Source organism: Phoca vitulina, unplaced genomic scaffold (assembly GCF_004348235.1).
Source record: "Phoca vitulina isolate PV1807 unplaced genomic scaffold, GSC_HSeal_1.0 scaffold21, whole genome shotgun sequence".
Lineage (NCBI taxonomy): Eukaryota > Metazoa > Chordata > Mammalia > Carnivora > Phocidae > Phoca > Phoca vitulina.
The window spans coordinates 692,144-717,363 of record NW_022589724.1 but is presented as its reverse complement, the minus strand read 5'-3'; the positions used below and the strand labels follow the sequence as shown (position 1 = coordinate 717,363).

At 44.5% G+C, this 25,220-nt stretch overlaps 1 protein-coding gene across 1 annotated transcript in view; it reads right to left on the bottom strand.

Moving 5' to 3' along the window:
- Positions 1-25,220, bottom strand: part of CCDC180 (coiled-coil domain containing 180) — a 64,099-nt gene that overhangs the window by 11,944 nt on the left and 26,935 nt on the right. Inside the window, 13 exon segments of the mRNA XM_032418971.1 lie at positions 676-742; positions 5,901-5,978; positions 7,585-7,663; positions 7,782-7,837; positions 8,118-8,290; positions 9,848-9,967; positions 11,975-12,073; positions 16,534-16,650; positions 16,824-16,968; positions 17,615-17,761; positions 18,661-18,841; positions 20,255-20,430; positions 24,946-25,175. Of these exon segments, the coding sequence (XP_032274862.1) occupies positions 676-742; positions 5,901-5,978; positions 7,585-7,663; positions 7,782-7,837; positions 8,118-8,290; positions 9,848-9,967; positions 11,975-12,073; positions 16,534-16,650; positions 16,824-16,968; positions 17,615-17,761; positions 18,661-18,841; positions 20,255-20,430; positions 24,946-25,175 (1,668 nt within the window).

The window sequence follows — 25,220 nt, the reverse complement described above, 5'->3', positions numbered from 1 at the left end:
CCCTTTTCACCACTGTCATTATCCCAGTCACAAGGCATACGTGACCGAATGGCAAAACTCTATTGGTCCTTCAAGACCCAAATGGAATCTTATTTCAATGACTGGGTTGAGAACTTTCTATGATGCTTTCTATGAAGTGCCAAGCCGGGTACTAGGCCAAGGGCCACAAATATGGAAGACTCAGAGCCCCTGTTGTGAAGGATTTGCAGCCCAGTGGGAGGCTGACAGGAACATGCACAGACAGCCCTGTGTGGGGTGTGCTGGAACTGGGCACTGGGTAGCTCCCATTGGAGGCCCCCCAGGTGCCTGCTCCAGCAGCCTCACCCAGCTCCCTTGAGGCCACCATGTCTGTCACCCGTCTGCAGGACGCTGGCCTCCCAGGGACAGAGACTGGGCTTGTTGCTCTTGGCCCACCCAGTATCTGACCCACAGTGTCCAAGAAATGTGTGGTGGCTCAATAAATGGATATATGAATGAATGAGGTTTAATTTTTAGGAAAACACCACATGAGGTGACAGAAGCCGGGTAGCCGTGGCCGTGGGAGCTGGAATCCCCTTTCCTCAATTTTACCCATAAGGCCATTATCAGCAGAACAGAAGAGGCAGAGGCAGCTGCCGATGTGGGGCCAGCAGCCAGTCAAGGGACAGGCGGAGGACTGTGGCTAGCGGCCCTCACCTCTACAACGTTCAACAGATGCTCATTGCTCTCCCAGAGGAGGGTCAGGATGATCCCTTTAAAATCCCTGCAATACACAAAAGACAGATCTCTGAGGGGCCTTATCTAATCACACGAAATGGTGTGGACAAGACCAAATGGACAGAACATTCTGAGTGCACAGTGGCCCAGCCAGAATTGGACAGCTCATGTGATGCCCAGGTGTATTCTCATCCGATATTTCTATTTGTCTAGTTTAATGCCTCTCCTATGTGACAATCTGGGTGTTTGGCCCCTTCCAAGAGTCTATTCTCTCTTGGCCTCATCACTCCTTGTAGCTACTTGCTCCTGCCCCAGGACCTTTGCACACTGATTCCTCCCCCTGAGAACACTGCTAACTTTCCTGTTGGTCACATTTGCTACTGCTCTTCCTCAGATCCCAGCTTGGTGGCAATTCTCGACCATCCTATTCCCATGCTCTCAGAGTGGTTCTCAGCCCTACAACACTCCCCACAGGGGGGAATTGGGATTGACTTGTGTGACTGGCTGATTAACCTCTATCTCTCCCAGAAAAAATGGTAAAGTTCACCTGGACACAGACTGTTGTATCTATTTTTGCTTACCATGGAACCCCCAGTGCCACTGCAGTATCTGCCCCTGTCAGTGCCTCGGGATCGGTTGAAAGAAGAAAGAACAATTTCTTATAAATGTTAATCAAATGAGCAAGAAGACTTCCTGTAGGACCAAACATCCTCCTTCTGGCACCTCTGGCCAGTAGGCTGACTGTGTGCACACCAGGGGTCTATTAAACAGATCTGCACAGATGCACTGGATATTCCTGTCCAGCTAGGTCAACCTTCTCTATAGTAGGAGTGAAATAAGGGACAGGTGTCTTAGAACTGCACATAGTTGTGGGACACTTAATTTTTCACAATTTCTGTTAAGTGATTCAGCGACTGCTGTACACACATGTTGTTGGCCAATTTCTAAAATATATGCATATCGGTCACTTGATGTTTCATTTGAAAATTCACTCATCATAATTAAAGAAAATTAGAAATAGAGTGAAAAGCAAAGGAAAAAAATGAAGGCCAACATTTTATGGTATTTCCTTCTGCTGCTTTTAAAATCAGTTTGGAATTCGGTTCATGTATATTTTACATTCTGTTCACTTGTTAAGTGTTCCCCCACATTAAGATATCTTTTTAAATGGCTGTGTAACACCACTGAGTATGGAAGCACCATGGTTTGCAATCTCTTATTTTTGGAATGTTAGGTTTTCCCATTTTTAACCAGGACAAAAAGTATTGCATGGTGTAGCTTTGTGCGAGTTCTCTCTTCTTGATAGGATGGCTTCCTCGCGAGAAACACCCAAGGCGGTGCACAACAGACATAATTTTATGCCCTTTACTACCTTCCCAAACTGCCTTCTGGAAAGACCTTTTGCTGTTGGCCATGACAAAAACTCTTTTTGGCCAGCATTAGACAGACTCCTTTGTATGTTTTCACTATCCCTTCCTAAACAGTCCGCTGTGTGATTCATACCACTGGCATGATTTGACTAAGCATAACGTGGAACCTCACTGGCTTCTCTGGGAAACTTCACGTCTCCCCAGACTGGCCCATCTAAGCCCTCTGACTTCCCCTCACCTCTGCTCCTTGACTTCCTCCTCTCACCACCTCCATCTCCTCGTCAATTTCCTGGTACCCTTCGACACACCCCCCTGCAAAGCCCTACCTCCGTCCACCCTGCAGGACATTTCTCTTCCCATTCCCACCCTCAGCTCCCACAATCCCTTGAACTCTAGGCCTCCCATCCCTCTCGGGGCTCTCAGGGGAACGGGGAACCCTAAAAACAAATGCCTGAGACTGAAAAGGAAAAAGGGCTAGTTGGAAATAGGTTGAGCATTTTAGCCACTCATATACACCTCAGAATTCGAAAACTCTTATCGAGTATACCTGTTTTCATGGCAATACAACTATTCACAGTTCAGTAAGAATCCATCTTCCTTATAATGGGACATAACTGGAAGTACTGCTATATAAGCAAGGCTCTGACTGGAATATCATATGGAGAAGGACATATAGAATCAGATACGACCAGACAATTTTAAGGAACTAAGGTCAACTGCATGGAGTCAATGCTTTTTACAAAGCCCTCTTGGGAAAAGCAGCCTGTACCTGGCTTACAGGGTTCCCAGCCTTACAGGTGAGGAAGGAAGACCCCTTTCTGGCAAGCCCAGGAGCCTAGGATACTGTGGGGGCCTCAAGAAGAGAGGGTTTCACCTAAATCTAGAGGGATTGCAGGTGAACTCTGGCCTGGCTTCCTAGCCTCAAGGGGCTTTTGAAAGTCTAATCTGAAATTCTTTATGAGGAGTTCCAGCAACACAAACTTAAAGAGATCTATGCGATCAATTACCATTCTTACTGCACCTACATAAAGAATCAGGTCAAATCTAAAGAGATCAGGCTTGTTTTGTAGGCAAGCATCAGAAAGAGGGGTGATAGAAGTTTTATGCCTCAATGGAAAACTACAGCACACTCTTGTGGGTTAGAAGATTCTAGTCCTATTCACTGTCTTTGAGATTTCATTACCTACCTGTAAACTGGACTGGGATCTTGCCATCTTGCACAGTTTGTCAGTCCTCACCAAACTCTCAGTTCTTCTAGTTTCCTTCAATATCTGGCTACAACTCCTCCAGTTAATGTTTCCAAATTCTCTCCCACCCTGCTGACTTGAAGCCACTGAGAACTAAGCCTGGCTGCCTGGACCCTTATTGGGACTTTCTGTTGTTTATAGCTGGCTTTCCCTCCAAAATCTAACAAAGTCCAGCAAGCTGATGCTAGACGAGGGGCCACCGTAATGCCTGGAGCTGCTCCTGTGTGGGCCACTCAGGATGCTTCAGGCCCAACATCTAGAAAGCTTGACCGGCTACCTTACTACTGAGTCTCAACAGACGGTTCAGCTGGTCTTCAAGGAACAAAAGCTGACTGAACGAGAAATGAACTTATACTGGTCAAAGGAAAGAAGAATGTCTCTTCTTTCCTTGAATAAGAGGAGGGACTGACCATGACTCTCTGTTTGACCAAACTTTAGAGAGGCTCTTCTGAGCCTACTTCTTGACTGGGCCTCATCCTTGGGCACGGTCTTTGGCCTGCTGGGTCCTATGTGAGCAAGATACTGTTGATTCAGTTTAGACACAACCTTCCCCCGTCATGTGGATCACCTTCACTATCCGATCACCACAGCCTGCCTGCAGCAAAAAGCCTGCTAAGTAGGTTTAGCAAGAATCCCACTACCCTTGAATTTTCCGTCCACTGCTCCCTCACTCTGCACATTAGCTATAGATCTTCTCTTGTCCTGAATGTATTCTGAGTTGAGCCCCATCTCCCCCTACTGGAACAGTCTTGACGCCTATTGCAATGGTCCTGCATGAAGTCTTCCTCACTGTTTTAACAAGGATCAGAATAATTTTTCCCTTAACACCTCACACTGGCAGTGCTGGGAGGGACCATCTGCACCCTCCCATGATAAACTGGGAACTTCCTCTAAAATCTATTTACATATTGGTTAATCTTAGGCAAAATATGCAATGGGTTTCTTCCCCTTTCATTTGTTTGCATTCTAGTGAGAATTTGCGTTTTCTCCAAATGTTTGTTCCTAATTTTATTTCCTCCTTGCATGTGGTCTCTTCCAATTCTCCCCGTACCCTACTAAGTGCTGGAAAGTTCCTTAACAATTTGCTGGGGGAAGGTGGGCAGGGAGAGGAGCCAATTTTTGCTTTGTTGGCCTTATTTGCCACTATTGTGTCTTTGCTGGTTGTTACTAACTTTTAATTGCAGTTTACCTCAGAGGGGTTTAAAAATTTATTTGCCAAAATTTTCCATCTTTTTCCTTGTGATTTCATCTAGTGTTTCTTGGGGTGACAATCCTGTATACTCAAGGGAGGCCTGTGGGTGACTTGCTGGCTCCTCCCCACAGCTCCAAGAAGAGGATCCTCTTCTACCCACAGTGCAGAGAAGATGAAGGCTTGAGGAGAAGTCACTTAGCCAGAGTCCCATTGTGGGGGGCAAAACATCATCAGTCTGATTCCATTTTCTGACCAATTCACCACTGAGCTAGGCCAGGAAAGTCTCTCCCCTTTCAGAGATTTCATAAATGCTTGATCTATTCATTATTTTTTCTGTTTAGCCTGTGATTTTTTTTTCACCACAAAAATACCGTGGGGCATCCATACGGTGGCTAACTATTTAGCAATACAAAGGGATGAACTATTGATACGTGCAACAACTGGGGTGGATCTCAAGGGCATTATGTTGAGTGCAAAAAGCCATTCTGAAAAGGTCATACACTGTATAAGACCATTTATATGAAATTCTTGAAGTGACAAAATGATAGGCATAGAAAATGGATTAGTGGCTGCTCAGGGTTAGGGGTGGTGAGGGAGGGGGTAGGTATGGCTATGAAAGGATAGCATGAGTGACTGAATGGTAGGTGGTGATGGCACAGTTCTGTTTCTTGATTAGGGTGATGGTTATGTGAATATACACATGTGATAAAATGACAGAACTATACAAAATGAAAGAGACAGTCAAGGTTTTAATGATAAGGAATGTCTTTTTGTGTGGGGGACAAGGGAGCATCTAGCTGCTGACTTAGACCCAACTTCTAGGCCACCTGAAGTGAAAGCCACCCTTTTTTTGCAAAGTTCACAAAACCCCAGAGATAAGACCAGTGGGGCAAAAAAGACTGATAAGTAGGGGTGCTGTGATGGTGAGTTCCCTGATTAAGGCTGTGTGTGTGTGCATCCATTGTAGACTTCTACTTTCTCTGAGGGCCCCCAATTTTCTGAGGTTGAAATCTTGCTTGTTTGCTTGAAATGTAGCCATATTAAGTGGAACAGAGTTTGTTTTAATCAATGAAATTAAAATAAAGGGAAAGCGGAATGGGGGAGGCGAAGCATTAAAAAATTGAAAAAAAAAAACCAACACCCACAAAAAAACCCCAAACCTAAAAGGGGTATGCTGTCTGACTACCCCAAAAAGCTTAGCTTGGAAAATGAGAAATTTTGGTGAAAATGACTTGCAATGAATTTAGGTGAACTGGGATGAGACACATTGACCTTGACCTTTACCTATTCCCTTCACCCACCTCGCCTTATTTTCCCCCCAGCTGTGTCTGGTTTAGCCACCCGCTGACTGAGACAATGGGTTAAAATAGAGTTAAAGGATAAGGTACCACTTACTCAGCTGGAGGCGGTGGCTTCTCCCCGAGCACCTGGTACTTTCTGTCCATTCGGTTGGGCTTGGAGTATCGTGTGATGCTGTGAGACACAGGTGAGTCAGCACTCTGGAGGCTGGGGTAGGCGCACAGCTCTTCTGTGGCTGGAGCCTCCAGGCCCGCCTGTGGGACACCGTGACTCCCGTGTCTGGGGCGGAATCCTTCAAGACACTTCCCTACTCCCCATCTGCTATGGAGACAACCTTATTGTGGGGGTGAAGTCCTTATCGCTAAAACCCACCCCAGGACCCTGAGAGGGAGGGAAGGGCCAGAAATTGTGCATCCTTGCTTCCTTGTGGTGAGGACCCAAAGAAAAACAGGTTGAGATGCTTTTCAAATAAAAGGACACTATGCCCAGTTAAACTTGAATTTCATCAAAGCAGTGAATAATGTTTAGTGTAAGTATGTCCCATGCAACATCAGACAACCCTAAGCAACATGGACTACATTTTGTAACCACTGAGAGATTGACTATACAAATGGACAATAGCTGGACTCTACATAAATACAGAACTCTGACCCAGACCCTGTAGCAACCTGCCCAGGAAACCAACTCCTCGTCTACCATAAACAACTCAGGAAGCCAGCCTGATACAGGTCAGACTTGCAGGAAGCCATATTGTTACCTCTTGCGGCAATCCAAAATGCTAAACAATAACTCCTGTAACAATAACTCCAGCTCCAAAAGGCTAGGACTTGATTACTAACTGACAGCTTCCCTAAATTTTATCCCTGCTTCCAACTTAGGACCAACCAGAGAAAGCCAAATACGCAGCCCTAAGTGATGACATCGAATGCCTGCTGCTAGCTGGTCTGCCTCCAGCTTCCCCATGTCAACAGCCTCCGTAAAGGCACACCTAAAGCCCTCCCCTTCTCCACCATACAGCCTCTTCACTCCCTTGCCTGACTTTGAGTCTCTGCTAAAACCTAAGTGATGATGGCTGACCCCCTTGCTGTACCACGCTCCGAATAAATAGGCTTTGCTTTTCTCATTTGGTTGGTCTTAGGTTTATTTCTATGTTGCAGATGGCGTTCATGTTCAAAAGGACCTCTCAGAGGTATGCAAAGCAGGAATTTCCTCACTACCACTTCCTCAGAACCCAGAATTAAACCATATAAATGACGGCTCACAGAGAATCCAGAAGTCAGTTCAGCCACTGGCTCCGTTACCCGCCTTCTATAAAATCAGTGTCGGGGGACAGTGGGGCCCACACTCACTGAGCCATGAGTCTAATGACCCCAATGGGAGCATGGTGGGCAGAGTGCATGGCCAGGATGCAGAGGTCTAGGATTCCTCCTGCAAGGGAAGCCATCTCCAACGTCCCTCTTTTTTTACCAGGATGATGGGTATGGGAGGAGGGCTGGGATCCAGCAGTTGTCACCATGGAAAGCCACAGAACATCCAGATGGGTTCTCAAGGTGGGAGGCCCGTGTGAGCCACATCGCTCAGCAGGAAAGTGCACAGACCTGACTAGAGCCAGCTTTAGAACCAACCTCTCAGTGGGTCCCTTGGGGTCTCAGAGCTGTGAGCACAGGGGGTACATTCTGAGGGCAGTCTGGTGAAGCAACAGGGTGGTCTCTGGCCTATGTCTGGGGGGCGAGGGAAGGCATGTGGGAAGGGGAGATCCTGGGCAGCCCGGCCTCCCTACCTTCCTGTTGAAGCTGCACTGGCACTGGACAAGGCTTTCCTCACGAGGTGCTCCCCCCGGTTCTGGTGTCGCTTCAGGCCTTTGGGTGATGAGTGCCCAGGACAAGAACAGAGAATCCGAGGTGAGGATGGGCCAGGTGGTAACACCGGCCCCCCCACTGCCAGTGTCCTGAGACCCACAGGCCGGTGTGCCCCTACCTGTCTGGGAGCGGTCTTTGTCACACTGCTGGGTTGAGCATTTTTCGTCGGGAAGTCTGAAACCAAAGGAAAGGAGATGAGCTTTTCCCCCGTGACCACGAGGACAGCTCAGGCCAGGCACTCATCCCAGTTAGCCCACAATACCATGTGTATCAGTTCTATTATGAGCCCCATTTCAGAGGAGGAAACTGAGGCTCAAGAAGAAAAGCCCCTATACAAAGTCACAGGCTGTCAGGGGTGGGAACCTCATGTGTGGGACCCCACAGATGGTCCCTGAAGGCTCAGGGCCATAAGCTATGGTGGCAGGGCCCTGTTGTACACCCCATGGCCACTCACTTCAGGATCTTCTTGACCACTTCTACAGCTGGGTCTTCAATCATGGGCTTCCCCATGCGGCTCGGCTGGGCGAAGGACTCGGGGGTGACCAAGTCTATCTTGGCCTCCTCTTCAAGGGCTTCTGAAGACATCATGATGTCACTCTCCACCTCTAGGTCGGTCATGACATTGTCCTACAGGCCCAAGAGAAGGACCTGAGTTGGTGGGCCCAGCCTCAGTGCCAGGGATGCAGGTGGCCTGGGTTCATGTTCCCAGGGCCTGCTGCTGGAGGCCAGCTGCCTGATTCTCTGAGCCTCGATTTTCCTTCTAAAAAATGGTAATGGTCATATCTCCTTCAGAGTGTCATTCATGCATGCATGCATGCATTTTAGTGTGCATGTTGGCTTTCAAAATGTTTCCTGAGTACCTGCATTCAGCAAGGTGCTGGGACACAGTGTAGAGAGGTAACATGTGACCCCTGTGTTTACGGGGTGTACAGTCTGGTCAGAGAGACAAACATTTAATATGTGCTTCTACAAATAAATGTTTGGTCAAGACTGGGACCAGTGCTGTGAAGAAGTTCCAGAGTCATGGACTTACAAGACCGGCCTGTAGATATGCCCAGGCACTGTTCTCAAAAGGGAGGAGTGAATGAAAGTGTCCACAGGTGAGTGGCCAACACCCCCCACAAGTTGGATCTTAGAGAAAGGGTAGGAGCGGTGGCCCACAGTGAGTGCTTAGTTAGGCTGATTCCTGTCTTATCGAGTCTCGTCTCAACAGGGGGCTGTAAGAGGGCAGGACCCCAGCTGGACTCCTGGGTTCCGTCTGGAAGGGCTCAGTGCCAGTGGTGTGATGGAGGCTTAGTATTGGTGGTGAAGAGACTCCCCGTAGAAGGAAGCACTGGTGGCAGTAAGGTGGCCAGAACAGAACTTGTGGGGGGTCCATTTATGCCCACACTGGGTCTATGACACTCCCCCCGTGGAAGTTGGTTGAGTTCCTCAGGCATTCAAAGCCTGGTGTGAGAGGCTGAGTATGGGGTGAGGGTGACACAAGCTCTGCCCTTTTGGGGCACACAATCCAGAGAGACAGCCCTTACAATGGAGACCTCACTCTGGGGTCTGTGAGAGAAGGCTCAGGGGTAAGCCATGTCTTTGGGGTGGGAGTGAGGGCGAGAAACGAAGAGGCCATGGAGGGCGGACCGAGGAGGCTGCTGTGAAGGCCCAGTCCAAGGGTCTGGATTTCACCCTGAAGGCAGAAGAGTGACATAGTCAGACTGACCTTCTCCAATGTTCGGTCTGGCTGCAGCTCAGGGAGTAGAGCATGAGGGGCAGTGAGAGGGAAAGGGACCATAGGTGGGCAAGTAAAGGGGGTGAGGGCGGGGTGGGGAGAAGCCAGTGGTTGCTCATGGGTGTGGGTAGGAGAAGAGGCTGGAAGGTAAGGTTGCCTGAGAGCCAGCTGGTGGGGCAAGCTGAAGGTCCTGGTGGGGATGAGGAGGGGGTGTCAAGAAGTGAGGGGTCTTCTAAAGAGACCACGGCGGGGAAGTGGCCTATCTGGGATTTGAACCCAGATCTGACTGCATAGCCTATAGTCTTTCCAAGGCATCCTAGTAGGCTTGGTGTCCAATAGGAGCCTGGGAGCCTCCTATTCCCTTAGGCTCTGATGAGCCCTGTGTGTCTCCTAGGAGCCTAGACCTGATGGCTCCTCCACCCTCCCCCATTGCTCAGTCCCTTCCTTTACTGTCCGTTCCTTACGGTAAAGACCACTCGAGTCACGGACACTGTCCCCAGCCTGCAATTGAGGTACTGAATCCTCTGGCCCAGTTTTTCTTTCCAAGTCTGGACAAAGCCAAGGAGGTCTTCCGAGGTCACCATCTAGGGGAAGAAAGCCACAGGAAGTAGGCTGAACGACGGCCAGTTGCCTCATCTGAACTGCAGACCTCTTGGTGCTATGGAGGCCCCTCACTTTCAGGGAGGGCTCCGAGAGAGTGGGAGATGCTGGCCAGCTCTTCTGGGCAGTTGCACTGGGGCAGCAAATCCTTCAATGTTGGGGCATCAGGAATTCTAGTCCTGGTTTTATGGGTTCATTCTGGGCAAATGATTTAAATTTGCTCAACTTGGTTTCCTCATCTATATGGTGGGGACCCAGAATGTTCCCTGGGATCTCTTCTAGCTCTGACACTCTTAGAAGGAAATGTTTGGCCCGAGATGGCCAGGTTGTGTAGGAGTGAAATGACCACAGCCTTTCTGGAAGGTGACCTAATAAGGTCAGATACACATCGCCTTCTAGCAGCAAACCCCCACCCATGCCCTGAAGTGTGCAGGGAAGCACCTGTAAGGATGTTCAGTTTCACCGTGCATTCCACACATCACTTGGCAGTCCTCACACTTGTTCCCTTGAATCGTTCACTGACCTATGTAGACAACCCAGGCCAGGAGGTGCCTTGGCCTCTTCTGCCTTCCTTCACTTCCAGTGCACTCTGAGTCCTAACCATTCCCCTGCCACTCAACTCTGGAATCAGATGTCTCCGCTGGCAACCTGTCCAGGCCACTATTCTCTCTGCCTCAGTCACGACACCCTGCCTCCCTCCTCCCTCCTCCCCTGCCTTTCCGCACACAGCAGCCAGGAGGCCCTCTTCACGCGTGGCACGGAGCACGTGACCCCGGCCACATCCATCCCTGGTCCCCACTGCCTTCACCACGAATCCCATTGTTCCCGTCTCCTGATCACTGCTTTGCAGAAATAGCCAACCAGTCTCCTCCATCAACACACAATTGCCTGCCCAGCCAAGTTCACGCTCCCCTGCCCTGGCCAGGAGGCTCTGCAAGCCCCAGGCACCCTGTCCAACACCTTATACCACCAGGAGGGGACAGTGAGGGGGTTGGGGAGGTGAGGAAATGTGGAAGAGCAAATGTTTCTGCTCTGGAAGAGGCAGAGCTGTCCCTAGAGGGTCTGTTGAAGGGGTCACTTCAGATTAACCTACTTTCCCTGTGTTCCCAGGGATGTGCTGAAATTACTGCATGAAAATACAGAGGTCACCGGGGGCCCTGCAAAAAATGAGAATAAGATGAGGGACATGTATTCACTCTGTGCTTTGTGGATGTTTGAACTTTCTTCAAGAAGCATGTGTTACTATGCAAGAAAAAGCAATAAAGATAGAAACTAAATGTCCTCTCAGTGTTGACAAAAAAAACACCTCAACTCAGTCACTGAAATGGAAGAGAAAAGACAGAGCTGTTGAGGAAGGAGCATCCCACTCAAGAAACCTCCAGCTGAGACATCTGGTTCTCAAGTGCCTGGTTGAGCTGCTGAGAAAACACTGCTCAGGGAGGCCAGGACGAATGTTGAACAGGACACAGAGATGTGTGCTCATGGGGGAGAACAAGCAAGTAAACAACATAAACATGCAGAGACCTGCTACGCTGATCTATATTGCTCTCATTTGGACTCTTTACAGCTTATACGTAGAAAACAGAAGTCACCAGTGTATGTGCAATGATCAAAAAACCAAGCAAATGAAAAATCAAACAAAAAAGTGGTTGTTCAGAGGGTAGAGTCCTACTTCTATTTTTCATCTAGGGCTGAGTTCCAATCACAGGGAGGGATGCCTGGTGACATCAGAAGGGGAATGAGGTCAGACGGAAGCCCCACACTCACTGGACTCTACAAGCCTGCCTGGGAGGGGCTGGGGGCTGGAGGAGGTGGCTGTGTTTTCTTTTCTTCCTTAATTCCACTGAATAAAGCAGGGGTTAAGTAGGAAGGCTCAGAGGCCCCTCTGGAGCTGGAGAAATCTTGATGAGAGATGTAAGTTTACTTCCAGTTTATAATTCTTGTGTAATGCATCTTTACTATTCATAGCTTAGCAAATACCGAATACTTACTTTTTTATCTCCCTTTGAGTTTTGACACATTTCTACTTTCCTTTGGAGCTGTTCCAGAGAAGAATTTAATCCATCTGTTTGCAAATTGGATTTTGCGACCTAGAAAAACCAGAGGTTCCATGAGTTGTTTCTAGTTTCTATTTTGATCAGGAAAATGTTCAGCAAAATATATTATCTGAGAGATGAAGTCAATATTGAAAAAATGAAATGAGGGGGAATGCACAATGTTATCAGAAACTAGATCAATGCAAATGTAAAAGCATTTTTTGTTTTGTTTTGTTTTTTACTCTCAAACAGATAAGGTTTAAAAATAAAATCAACAACCCACAGTAGTGGTTGAGGGCATTGTCCCACTGGTGAGGATTGTCTGCATAAGCCACCTGGAAAACATGAGGAGCCTTAAAACATTCATGCTCTGCCCTAGTAATTTCAGCTCTGGGAGATACCCTATGGACATAATCAGAGTTTCCTGTGCAAGGGTGTTTGGTATAATAATAAGTGAAATCCACCAAATTTTCCTCCAAAAAGGAATGGCTAAGTAAAAATGGCAACACATTCAGGAGAGGGAAGCAATCACAGTAGTGTTTTTGAAAGAATCTTTAAAGATTTTATAGCTTAAAAAATTGTATAAGTAGCAAGAGGCAGTTTTGTTCTTTGTGCATATATACATATATGTATTATATATTATATATGTACACATATATAATATATATGAAATCTTTCCATACAGAAAAAAGCTTAAAAATAAGTCAAAGCCATTCCTGGCTTTATTGAGATATTATTGACATATAACATTATGTAAGTTTAAGGTATACAAATGTGTTGATTTGATACACTTATATATTGCAAAATAATTACCACCATAATGTTAACTGATACCTCCACCACATCAAATAATTACCATTTCTTTCTTGTGATGAAAACATTTAAGATCTACTCTCTTTGCAAATTTCAAGTATACAACATAGTATTAATAACTATAATACCATGCTGTACATTAGATCCCCAGGACCTATTTGTCTTATAACTGAGTTTTTACCCACTGACCCTCATCTCCGCATTTCCCATACCCCTCAGTCCGCATTTCCCATACCCCTCAGTCCGCATTTCCCATACCCCTCAGTCACCATTCTACTCTCTGTTTCTATGAGTTTGGCTTTTTTAGATTCCACAAAAAAGTGAGATTGTACGGTATTTGTCTTTCTCTCTCTGACTTATTTCACTATGCATAATGCCCTCAGGGTCCATACATGTTATCACAAATGGTAGGATTTCCTTCCTTTTCATGGTCAAATAATGTTCCGTTGCATATATATATACACCTTCCTTATCCATTTGTTGGTTGACAGACACTCTGCCTGTTTCCACATCTGTTTCCACACCTCAGCTAGTGTGAATAATGCTGCATTGAACATGGGAGTGCAGATATCTCTTCAAGACCATATTTTCCTTTCCTTTGGATATATACCCCCCAAAATGGGATTGATGGATCATATGGTGGTTCCATCTTTAGATTTTTTGAGGAAACTCCATAGTGTTTTCCACCGTGGCCGCACCAGTTTGCATTCCCCCAAACACTGCACAAGGGTTCTTTTTTCTCCACACCCTTGCCATCAGTTACTATCTCTTGTCTCTTTGATGACAGCCATTCTAACAAGTGTGAGTTGATACCTCATTGTCATCGTGATTTGTCTTTCCCTGATGATGCGTGATTTTGAGCACCTTTTCACTTACCTGTTGGCCATTTGTATGTCTTTTTTTGGAAAATGTCTATTCAGTTCCTCTGCCCATTTTTAAATCATATTGTTTGCTTCTTTTGCTATTGAGTTATATGAGTTCTTTATATATTTTGGATATTAACCTCTTATCAGATATATTATTTGCAAATATTTTCTCCTATTCCATAGGTTATCTTTTCATTTTGTTCTTTTTTTTAAAAAAGATTTTACTTATTTATTTGACAGAGAGAGAGATAGCGAGAGCAGGAACACACGCAGGGGGAGTGGGAGAGGGAGAAGCAGGCTTCCTGCCGAGCAGGGAGCCCGATGCGGGGCTCGATCCCAGGACCCTGGGATCATGACCTGAGCTGAAGGCAGATGCTGAACGAAAGAGCCACCCAGGCGCCCCTATTTTGTTCTTTCTTTTGCTGTGCAGAAGCTATTCAATGTGATGCAGCCCCACTAGTTAATTTTTGCTTTTGTTGCTTGTGCTTTTGGTGTTACATCCACAAAATCATTGCCAAGACTAATTAACGTCAAAGAGTTTTTCCCCATGTTTTCTTCCCAGAGTTTTATGGTTTGGGGTCTTACGTTTAGGACTTTAATCCATTTTGAGTTAATTTTTGTGTGTGGTGTAAGATAGGGGTTCAATTTCATTCTTCTGCATGTGGTGATGCAGTTTTCCCAACACCATTTATTCAAGAGACTATCCTTTCCCCCATTGAGTACTCTTAACTTCCTTGTCAAATATTAGTTGACTATATATGTGAGAGTTCATTTCTGAACTTTTGATTTTGTTTCATTGGTCTAGATGTCTATTTTTATACCTGTACCATACTATTTTGGTTATTATAGCTTTGTAGTATAGTTTGAAATAAGGAATTGTGATGCTTTGCTCTTCGTTTTCAGGATTGCTTTGGCTATTCATAATCTATTGCAGTTCCATAGAAGTTTTAGGATGGATTTTCCTATTCCTGTGAAAAATTCCAATGGGATTTTGATAGGGATTGCACTGAATCTATAGATAGGCTTGGGTAGTATGGACATTTTAACAATATTAATTCTTCTGATCCATTAACATGGGATATCTTTCCATTTGTTTGTCTTCTTCAATTTCTTTTATCAGATTCTCGTGTAGTTTTCAGTGTATAGAACTTTCATCCCCTCTGTTAAATTTATTCCTAAGTGTTTTATTGTTTTTGATGCTAATGTGAATGAGATTGTTTTCTTTCTTTTTTAGATGTTTTGCTGTTAGTATATGCAAATACAACTGATTTCTTGATGTTGATTTTGTATTCTACAACTTTGCTGAATTTGTTGATCAGTTCTAACAGTTTTTTGGTGGATTTTCTATATATAAGATCATATGTTCTGTAAACAGAGATGATCTTACTTATTCCTTCTCTTTTGAATGCTTTTTATTTCTTTTTCTTGCCTGATCATTCGGGCTAGGATTTCCAGTACTATGTTGAATAGGTGTGGTGAAAGGGGGCACCCTTGTCTTGTTCCTGATCTTAGATAAAACACTTCCAACCATTCATTGTTGAGTATGATATTAGCTGTGGGCTTGTCACATATGGCCTTTATTATACTTAGATATGTTCCTCCTTTATCTAATTTATTTAACAAATTTATCAAGAAAAGATGTTGTACATCATCAAATGCTTTTTTTTGCATCTATTGTGATGATTAAACGATTTTTATCTTTTATTCTATTAATATGGTGTCATATTGATTGATTTGTATATATAGAACCATCCTTGCATCCCAGAGATAAATGACACTTGATCATAGTATTATATAACGTGCTGTTGAATTTGGTGTGCTAATATTTTGTTGAGGATTTTTGCATCTATATCCATCAGGGATATTGGTCTGTAGTTTTCTTATCGTGTTATCTGTCTTTGGTATCAGGGTAATGCTGACTTTGTAAAATGAATTTGGGAGTATTCACTCCTATACTATTTTTTTGGAAGAGTTTGAGAAGAATTAGTGCTAAGGTTTCTTTAAATGTTTGGTAGAATTCACCCATGAAATCATAAGGTCCTGAGTTTTCTTTTTTGGGAGGTTTTTGATTACTGATTCTATCTCCTTACTCATTATTGGTCTCTTCAGGTTTCCTATTTGTTCATGATTCAGTCTTGGTAGCTTTGTTTCTAGAACTTTTTCCATTTCTTCTAGGTTATCCAATTTGTTGGCATATAGTTAGTCATAGTAGTCTTAAGATTCTTGTATTTCTGCAGTATCAGTTGCACTGTCTTCTCTTTCATTTCTGATTTTATTCGAGTCTTGTCTCTTTTTTCTTAGTCTAGCTAAAGGTTAGTTGATTTTGTTTATTGTTGAAAACCATCTCTAGTTTCACTGATCCTTTCTATTGTTTTTCTGGTCTCTGTTTCATTTATTTCTGATCTGATCTTTGTGATTTCCTTCATTCTGCTAACTTTGGGTTTAATTTTTTTTTTACTAGTTCCTTGAGGTGTACAGTTAGGTTGTTTATTTAAGATCATTGACTTCAGTTCACATTTTGGTTTCACATTCAAGAGTTCTGTGCTCTTGTCTAAGTCACTTAATTACTCTCTGCCTCAGTTTCTTTGTCTCTAAAATAGGGGAAAAAAACAATACTTGCTTCATACAGTTCTTCGGAGGACTAACACAGCTGATCAAAATAAGTCAGTTAGCAGGATATATGGTGCATAATAACGCAATGAATCCTAGAGGCTATTATGATTTAATATCTGTCTCCCTGGCTAGAGTTCAAGTCCCATGGGGCAGAGCCCACAGTCGTATCCCCAGCACTTGGGACAGTGTCTATCATGCAGGTGAAGAATGAATCTGTCCTACCTCACACTTGATGTTCACTTGCAGATTTGTCAGCAACCGCTGGATTTTCTCTATGAAAATAAGGTCCACAGACAGATTATGGAATTTGCTTTCAAACTTGTTGATGACATCATTGGCCTGTAAAGATATATAAAAAGTAAAGAAGGGGGATTTAGTTTGGAACTTACAGACTTTGGAACCAGAGGGGGACGGGCTCAATTTTTTGGAAAAGGGGGCTTGGCAGACCCATCAGGCAATGAGCAAGGGTGACCTGGGAACCTGGCTGGAGGTCAGGGGCAGGACTCCCTGACCTGGTCCAGGTATTCACTCTCCATCTTCTCCATGTTGATCATGATTAAACTTTCAACAAACTCTATTCGGGAAGCTTCCTTCTCCAGTCGATGACACAGTAAGTCAATCTCTTCAGAAGAAAAGTTGCCTCCCTCAGAAAACAATCTGAAAATAGTTTGAGAGAAATACAAACCACTGATCAGACCTGAAACTTCCCACCCATCCCAAAACCTGTGGTTGACAAAGCTTTAGAAACTATAAGATCACAGAAAAATGAATACAGGTGATTCAAAGATAGAAGCAGTGAAATAACCCAAATGTCCTTCAAGGGAGGAACAGAGAAACAACACGTGGTGTTTACACACAATGGAGTAGTACCCAGCCTTAAGGAGGAATGACATTCTGACATATGCTATATGATGACTCTTGAAGATATTATGTTAAGTGAAATAAGCCAGACACACAAAAGGACAAACACTGTATGATTTCACTTATATGAGGCACCTACGATAGTCAAATTCACAGAGACAAAAAATGGAATTATGACTATGAGGGGCTGGGGGAGGAGAGTGGGAGTTAGTGTTTAATGCATTCAGAGTTTCAGTTTATGAAGATGAAAAATTTTGGAGATGGATAGTGCACAACAATGTGAATGTACTTAATGCTACTGAACTAACTGTCCACCTGAAAAATGGTTAAAATGCACAGTTTTAGTCATATATTTTGTCACAATAAAAAAGTAAGGAAAACAAGACCACTTCTCGAGAGAGAAAGCCCAGTGCCCACAGGGGCCCCGGATGCGGGCTCCCACCTGCAGTGCTTGATGAACTCAATGTTGGTTAAGCGAAGCTTGCCCATGCTCTCCTCCAAGTACTGGCGGAAGCTGCGCAGGGACACCTGGATGACATCAACATAGCTAAGCAGCTCCCGGTGCAGCGTGCTGCTGAGACTAACCAGCCTGTGGGACACAGGAGGGCAGGGTGGTGACCCGGGTGTGGAAGGGCAGCCTCGGGGCTGCCTGAGCTCCACTGCTGTGCCCAGCTGTGGAGCCACAGAACCACGGCCATGTTCCTCTGGGTAGAAAAAGAGGCTAAAAGGAAATTCAAAATGCCAGTGTGTGCAGGACACAGTGTGGAACTCTCCATGTGCTGTAGCAGAGGACATCCCTCTCCTCTCTCTAGCCCTTGCCACCAAATTACTAAAGGAATCCCCAGGTCCCACTGGATCTTCAGCCTCCCTGCAGTGATCTGTCTTTCTCTAACCCCCAGCAATGTGGCTCCTGGGGCTGGTGCTCTCCCGAAGGAGCACCCTGCAAGTTTCCTCTTTACCTTTAAGTCCACCCTAACCAGCAGCCTCTTGTGTACCGGACACCTGTGAGGGCTCCTCACCTGTTACCTGAATGAGGCCTCCATCTCAAATCCCTGAATGGCCTCCTTGGAACCCCTCACTCTGCCGTGAGCACATCCTCACCTCAAGCTGGGCCAGTGCTCCTTCCTGAGGGGAAAATTCTGTCTCCTCTTCACCTTCCTCCATCCCAGGCCGGGGGGAGTGGGCGGCCTCCTGCAGGAAGCTCTTCCTGATCCCCCTTGATGGAAGTGGGCTTTCCCCACATGGACATTTCAAGGCAGGTTAGTAGCATCCCTGCATCCTGACCATGTGCGACCTTTTTTCTCTCCCTGGCTGTTCACCCGGTCCCCAGCTCCCCACCAGACGGTTCACACAGTTAAGACTCTGACTTGTGTGAAGAGGTGAGCTGAAAAGAGAAGGTTGCTGTGGGGCTTGGACAACTGACTCGTATCCACCAGGATAGAGCAGCCAAAGGCTGACATCTTGTGTCTGGGATTCCAGGCATCTCACCTCTGGCTCTTTGTGGCATTCAAGAAGATGTGCTCCATGTCGTAAATCTTGCGGCGGAAGTTTTTGCTCTTTATGTTTTGCTCTTCTTGGAACTGGCGGAACATCAGCCTCTCCTTCCTTAGCGTCTCAGTCACCCCAGCACAGTGGCTGTCCAGCCGCTCTTGATGAAGCAAGAGCTCAGCTGAAAAAGGATGAGGGGGAGCTGAGGCCCTCTGGGATCTCAGGTCACCTCAGGACGTTCCTCTCCTGGATGGTGACCGCTGTCCTCGCCAGGGCTTGGCTTGGGAATGGGTGCAGATCTGAGAGAAGCCAATCTGAGACTGCCCCAGGGTCTCTAACTGGAGAGGAGGCTGTCCAGGCTGTGAGCAGGGGGGGTCCCTGCATGTGAAGACACCCAGGAGCAGGTGGGTTGGGTGGAGGGTGTTGGGAAAGGTGGGGATTGTGGTGAGAGAGTCTGGAGAAAACAGCCAGCACAGACACTGGGCAAGGTGGTCAGAGTTTGTTCCTGTCTATCAGTGGCTACTCTTTCCAGGGAGCTTGAATTCCAAAGGACTTCTAGGGTGGAGTAAATGAAACGAGGATTTGGCTTCAAGGGCTCCATCAGAGGCCTTTAGAGCTGGCAGATAGCCCCAGGTCAGCCACCCTATCTTCCTACTGCCTGCAGGTGAAAGTGCGGTCATCCCAGCTCTGCCAAAAATGAGTGCAGGGACTCTGGGACCTTGTTTCTCTGACCTCAATCTCCCCATTGTGCGCTGGGGCAGGGAGCCAGGGAAGGGGCAGGAAATCAGCCTTCATAGAGCATCTCAATTTATATTTATATTTAATGCACACATTTTCCAGATGAACACAATGAGGTTCCAAAGCTAAGCAGGGCTCCCCAGGCCACAAGCACAGGGACTCCAGGCCAGGCTGTCTGATTCCATAACTCTGTCACTGTTCCAGGCAGGAGGAGTTTGGTTGGGACCATGTGGGGTCACTCTGGGAGCTCAAAGGGTCTATGAAAAAGTTTGAAGTGTGACCCAACTGAAAACCCAACAGGGTCATCGAGGATCCAACTAAAAGTATGACACCCTCTAATGGAGCCCTCTGCCTAAGAGAGAAATGGCACCTCTTTTTAAGTTATAAATTGTAAGCTTAAATTAATGGGTACCACTTGCTCATGATTCCTCACTGTACCCTTTCAGAAAGAGTTAATTACCACCAAACAATATCCCCTTCTACAAGTAAGGGAGGGATCAGAGAGGTCAGGTAACATGTCCAGAGTCACACAGCTAGAGAGGCCGATCCTAATAGCTCTGATTCCTGAGCTACAAGCTTGCCTCTAGAGCACCTGCTATGCAGGTATGTATCCGATAGGTGTGTGAGCAGATCTGGTATTCACACAGCTAGAACAGGACAGTACTCTTCATTCTAGTATCTAAAGTCCTGTTTAAAAAAATTTTTTTTTAATTTCAAATGTGGGTTCTGAGTACTGCCTTGTCTGCCAGCCTGAGGGGTGGAACCCTCACACAGGGGCACCTAATGAATGTAGAACCGTGGTGGCATAGACTCCAGGTGTGTGGGGCAGGGCAGCCTTCCCAGGCGGGGTCTCTACCTGCCCTGACATTATGGATGTCCTTTTCAATGCGCTTGGCTCTTGGCTCATGCAGATGCTGACGCAGCTCCAATTCTGATTCCAGCTCATTGATCTTGGTGGTCACCATGACCCGGGTTTTGAGGACACATTGGTCAAACCACTTCTCTAGGTGGTCGAAAAAGCCAGCTCGAAGTCTGAGGGAGAGACCAGTGAGGGTCAGCTCTGCCAGCTGGAGAGAGCTTTCCATATCGATACAGAAAGTTCTTCCCCCTTTCACTTCTTCCTTATTTTATTTCCCAACTATGTTATATTCCTTTGTCTGGATGGACCACCATGAATTTAACCAGACTCCTGCTGGGGACACTGGATGGTTTCCAACCATCTGTTCTTCAAAAAAGGCTGCAACGTCAAGTGTAAAATTTCTATGGGATACATTCCCTGAACTGGAATTGTTGAATCAAAGGCTAGAATACATGTGTGGTTCTTGAAGATATGACTGACCTGCTTTCATGGCAAGGCAGCCGGAACTGCCATCTGCAATAACAGTTCCCATTTCTCCACAGCCTCAGAGCAGATTGCCAAGCTTTTGAATTTGTCAATTTCATCATGGTTTGACCGAAACTGAGCATACTGGCATGTGTTTAAGCCTATTTAATTTCTTTTTCTACATACTATCCATTAATATCTTTTGCCCATTTCTCCATTGTGTAGATGCTGTTTTTCTTATCAATTTCTTTATATGGGCACTCCTTATATATTGGGAACATGAGGTCATTTGATTGTGATGTGAGCTGTAAATATTTTTCCCAACTCATCACTTCTTCCTTATCAAAATTTATGAATTGTTAAGATGGTTATGTATTGTTAAAGTGTTGGTTTTCCCCCAAATTTATCGATAGATTCAATTCAATAAAATTTATCTATAGATTCAATGCAATCAGGACACCTGGGTGGCTCAGTTGGTTAAGCATCTGACTCTTGGTTTCAGCTCAGGTCATGATCTCATGGGTCATGAGATCAAACCCCACGTTGGGCTCCAAGCTCAGTGGGGAGTCTACTTGAAAATTCTCTCCCTCTGCCCCTCCCCACCTTGCGTGCACACACACTGTCTAAAATAAATGAGTAAATCTTTTTTAAAAAACTAAATAAAAATAAAAAGCTCAGCAGATGTCTTCTTCCAGAAACTGATAAGCTGATCTCAAGTTTATGCAGAAATGCAAATGGCCAAGGATAGTTGAGGAGAAGGCCAAAGTTGGAGAACTTACACTACCAGTTATTAGGACTTACTATAAAGCTACAGTAATCAGGCAGGGTGAGGCAGCAATGCAAGCATAGATACACAGAGAAACAGAAAGGAAGTGCGGCAGAGCAGTGGGGAGAGGAGAGTCTTCTGGGGTCAAGTGGTTATCCATTTAGAAAGAAATGAATCTGACTCCTATCTCACACATAAACAAAATTAAATCCAGGTGGATTTTACATCTATATGTGGAAATTTAAAACAATAACATTTGTAGTAAATACCATAGGAGGATACTTTCACGACCTTAGGGCAAGCAAAGATTTCTTAGATAAGACAGAAAGTACACTAACCCTAATGAAAAAATGTTGATGAATAGGACCTTATTACAAATAAGAATTTCTTTTCATCAAAAGATGCCTTTAGGTGAGTAAAAAAAAAAAAGGCAAGCACAGAGAGGGATAAACATTTGCCACGTATTTACCTAACAACAACCTCATATCTAGGATAGGTAACTTACTCACATAAATTAATAAGAAAAAAGATTGACAATCCACCAGGAAAAAATGGGCAAAGGATTTGACTAGGCATTTCAGAAAAGATAACCAAATGGTCAACAAGTATATGAAAAGGTACACATCATTACTCTTCAGGAAAATGAAATTAAAACCACAATGAAACACCACTACATGTACACTGGAATGGCTAAAACAAAAACTGTTGGCAATACCAAGTGTTGATGAAGATGTGGAACAAATGGAACTCTCACACACTGTTGGAAACTGTTAAAACAAAATCACTTTTGAAAACTCTTTGGTAGTATCTTTTGGTTGTATCTTCTCAAGAGGGACATACATATAACCCTATGTCCCAACAATTCCACTCAGTTATATATCCAACAGAAATGGAGACATATGTTCACCAAAAGACTTGTACAAGAATATTTAACCCATGGAATGGGAGAAGATATTTGCAAATGACATATTAGATAAAGGGCTGGTATCCAAGATCTATAAAGAACTCATCAAACTTAACACCCAAAAAACAAATAATCCAGTCAAGAAATGGGCAGAAGACATGAACAGACACCTTCTCCAAAGACAACATAAAAATGGCTAACAGACGCATGAAAAAATGCTCCACATTACTAGCCATCAGGGAAATACAAATCAAAACCACAATGAAATACCACCTTACACCAGTTAGAATGGCTAAAATTAACAAGACAGGGAACAACAATGTTGGCGAGGATGTGGAGAAAGGGGAACCCTCTTACACTGTTGGCGGGAATGCAAACTGGTACAGCCACTCTGGAAAACAGTATAGAGGTTCCTCAAGACATTAAAAATAGAGCTACCCTATGACCCAGTAATTGCACTACTGGGTATTTACCCCAAAGATACAGATGTAGTGAAAAGAAGGGGCACATGCATCCAATGTTCATAGCAGCAATATTCACAATAGCCGAACTGGAAGGAGCCAACATGTGCTTCATCTGATGAATGGATAAAGAAGATGTGGTTCACATATACAATGGAATATTACTCAGCCATCAGAAAGGATGAATACCTATCATTTGCATCGACATGGATGGAACTGGAGGGTATTATGCTAAGTGAAATAAGTCAAGCAGAGAAGGACATTTATCATATGGTTTCACTCATATGTGGAATATAAGGAATAGCACAGAGGACTATAGGGGAAGGGAGGGAAAACTGAATGGGAAGAAATCAGTGAGGGAGACAAACCATGGGAGACTCTAGACTCCGGGAAACAACTGAGGGTTGCAGAAGGGGATTGGAGGAATGGGGTAACCAAGTGATGGGTATTAAGGAGGGCACATGATGTGATGAGCACTGGGTGTAACACGCAACTTATGAATCACTGAACACTATATCAGAAACTAATGACGTACTATATGTTGGCTGATTGAACTTAAAAAAAAAAAAAGAAGAAGAATGTTCAGGGTGGCATTGTTCCATTCCCCAATAAAAAACAATCCAAACATGCCTCAGTAGTAGAATGGATAAAGAAAATGGGTTATGTATTTTTATAATGGAATACCATACAGAAATAAAAATGAGCTGAAACCACATTCAAAAATACATATGAATCTCACAAATATAATGAAAGAATTCCAACATAAAAGAGTACATTTTCTATGATTCCATTTAAATAAAGTTCAAAAACAAGCAAAAGAAGTTAGAATATTTGCTATCCTTAAGGAAGAGAGGGCAGTGCCTAGAGATGAATACATGAAGGGGCTCCTGGAGAGTTGGTCAGGTTCTATTTGGGGGAGGGGGTACTGGTTACCAGGTGTGTTCCCTTTGGATGATTCATTAATGCATGATTTCCATACTTTTCAGTATTGTATCCTTCAACATGCAAATCCAATTAGTTTAACACAGAACTTTTTCTGGTTAATTCCAAGGCCAGATGGCAGAGTGTTTGGTTCAAGACTCTGGAATCACATGGTCTAGATTCATATCCTAGATCCAACTACTTCCTAGCTCAGAGATCTTATCCAAATTACTAACTCCCTGAGCTTCAGTTTCTTTGTAACATAGGCTAATTATAGTACCTCTTTCATAGTTATTGAGAGCATTAAATCCTCTCAATAAATATTAGCTCTTGTGGTGGTCCTTGCTTTTCTTCTTTAAGGAGAAGACAGACAATGGCCTGTGACAGAGGAAGGAGAAAGGATGAGTTTCAAGTCAAGAGACATTTTCAAGGTGAGATGATGCTGAGGTGAAAGAGAAGAGTCCAAAAGCCTGACTTAACTCCTTCTACTCCCTGCCCATGTCTACACATAGGAGGTAGACTAATCAGGTGATCTCTAGCTGGTTAGTCCTAGCTATGACATTGTAGAGTCAGGAGTGCAATGGAAACGCTATCCTAAAGCCAACTGCAAATTTCCACATTGGGTCCAAATTCAAACACAGAGGCCCAGAAACTTGGGATTTAGGGGAGATAAATTCTCAGTGGTAGAATCATGGGTCATTTTTATATTCTTCATTGTATTTTTTTCAATTTTCTAATTTTCGGCAATTAATGTGTCATATAACCAGAGCCAAACACTATGCTGATATAAACTCATACCTAGGGTCTATAGCTACATAATTATTAAAAAAAAAAAAAAAAAAAGGGAAGGAAAGAAGAAAGGGAAACCGCAAGATTCCACATGTGCCAGGGGTTCTAAAATCTTGCAGGGAAAACACTATTTCTTATGTACAAGGCCCAGGCCAGCAAGGCATCCTGGGACAGGCAGAACGGGTTACTCTCACAGAAGATATCTGTGACTACAAATAATTCCTGGAAATTTACTATTTTTTTTATTGTTTCTCACCTCAACCCTCAGTTGCCTACATATTTTCTTTTTCCAGCTGAAACTAGTCCAATCTTTTATTATAATACCTCACCTTGTTAATAAACTTAGGACAGGAGAATGAGAATAAAATGGGTTTCTACTCACCGTTTCTTAATTTGTAAAACTAGTCTGGATGGAATGATCACTTGTTCTAGGAAGTTGGCACTGGAAATGTCACTGATGAGAATGGTAGAAAGGTTGGAATGGGGCTTCTTGCAACTCTCTTCTTTTTGTTCCAGGGTTAGGAAGACAAAATAAGTGTGTCCGCTGGAGGTTGTGAAGGACTCCATGTCCTCATCGGAGATCTTCCCCAGACTCTCTTCCTGGGCTTCAGCCTATGCAGAAGAGGAGACTTTAGACTTGACGTCATCAGACAGACC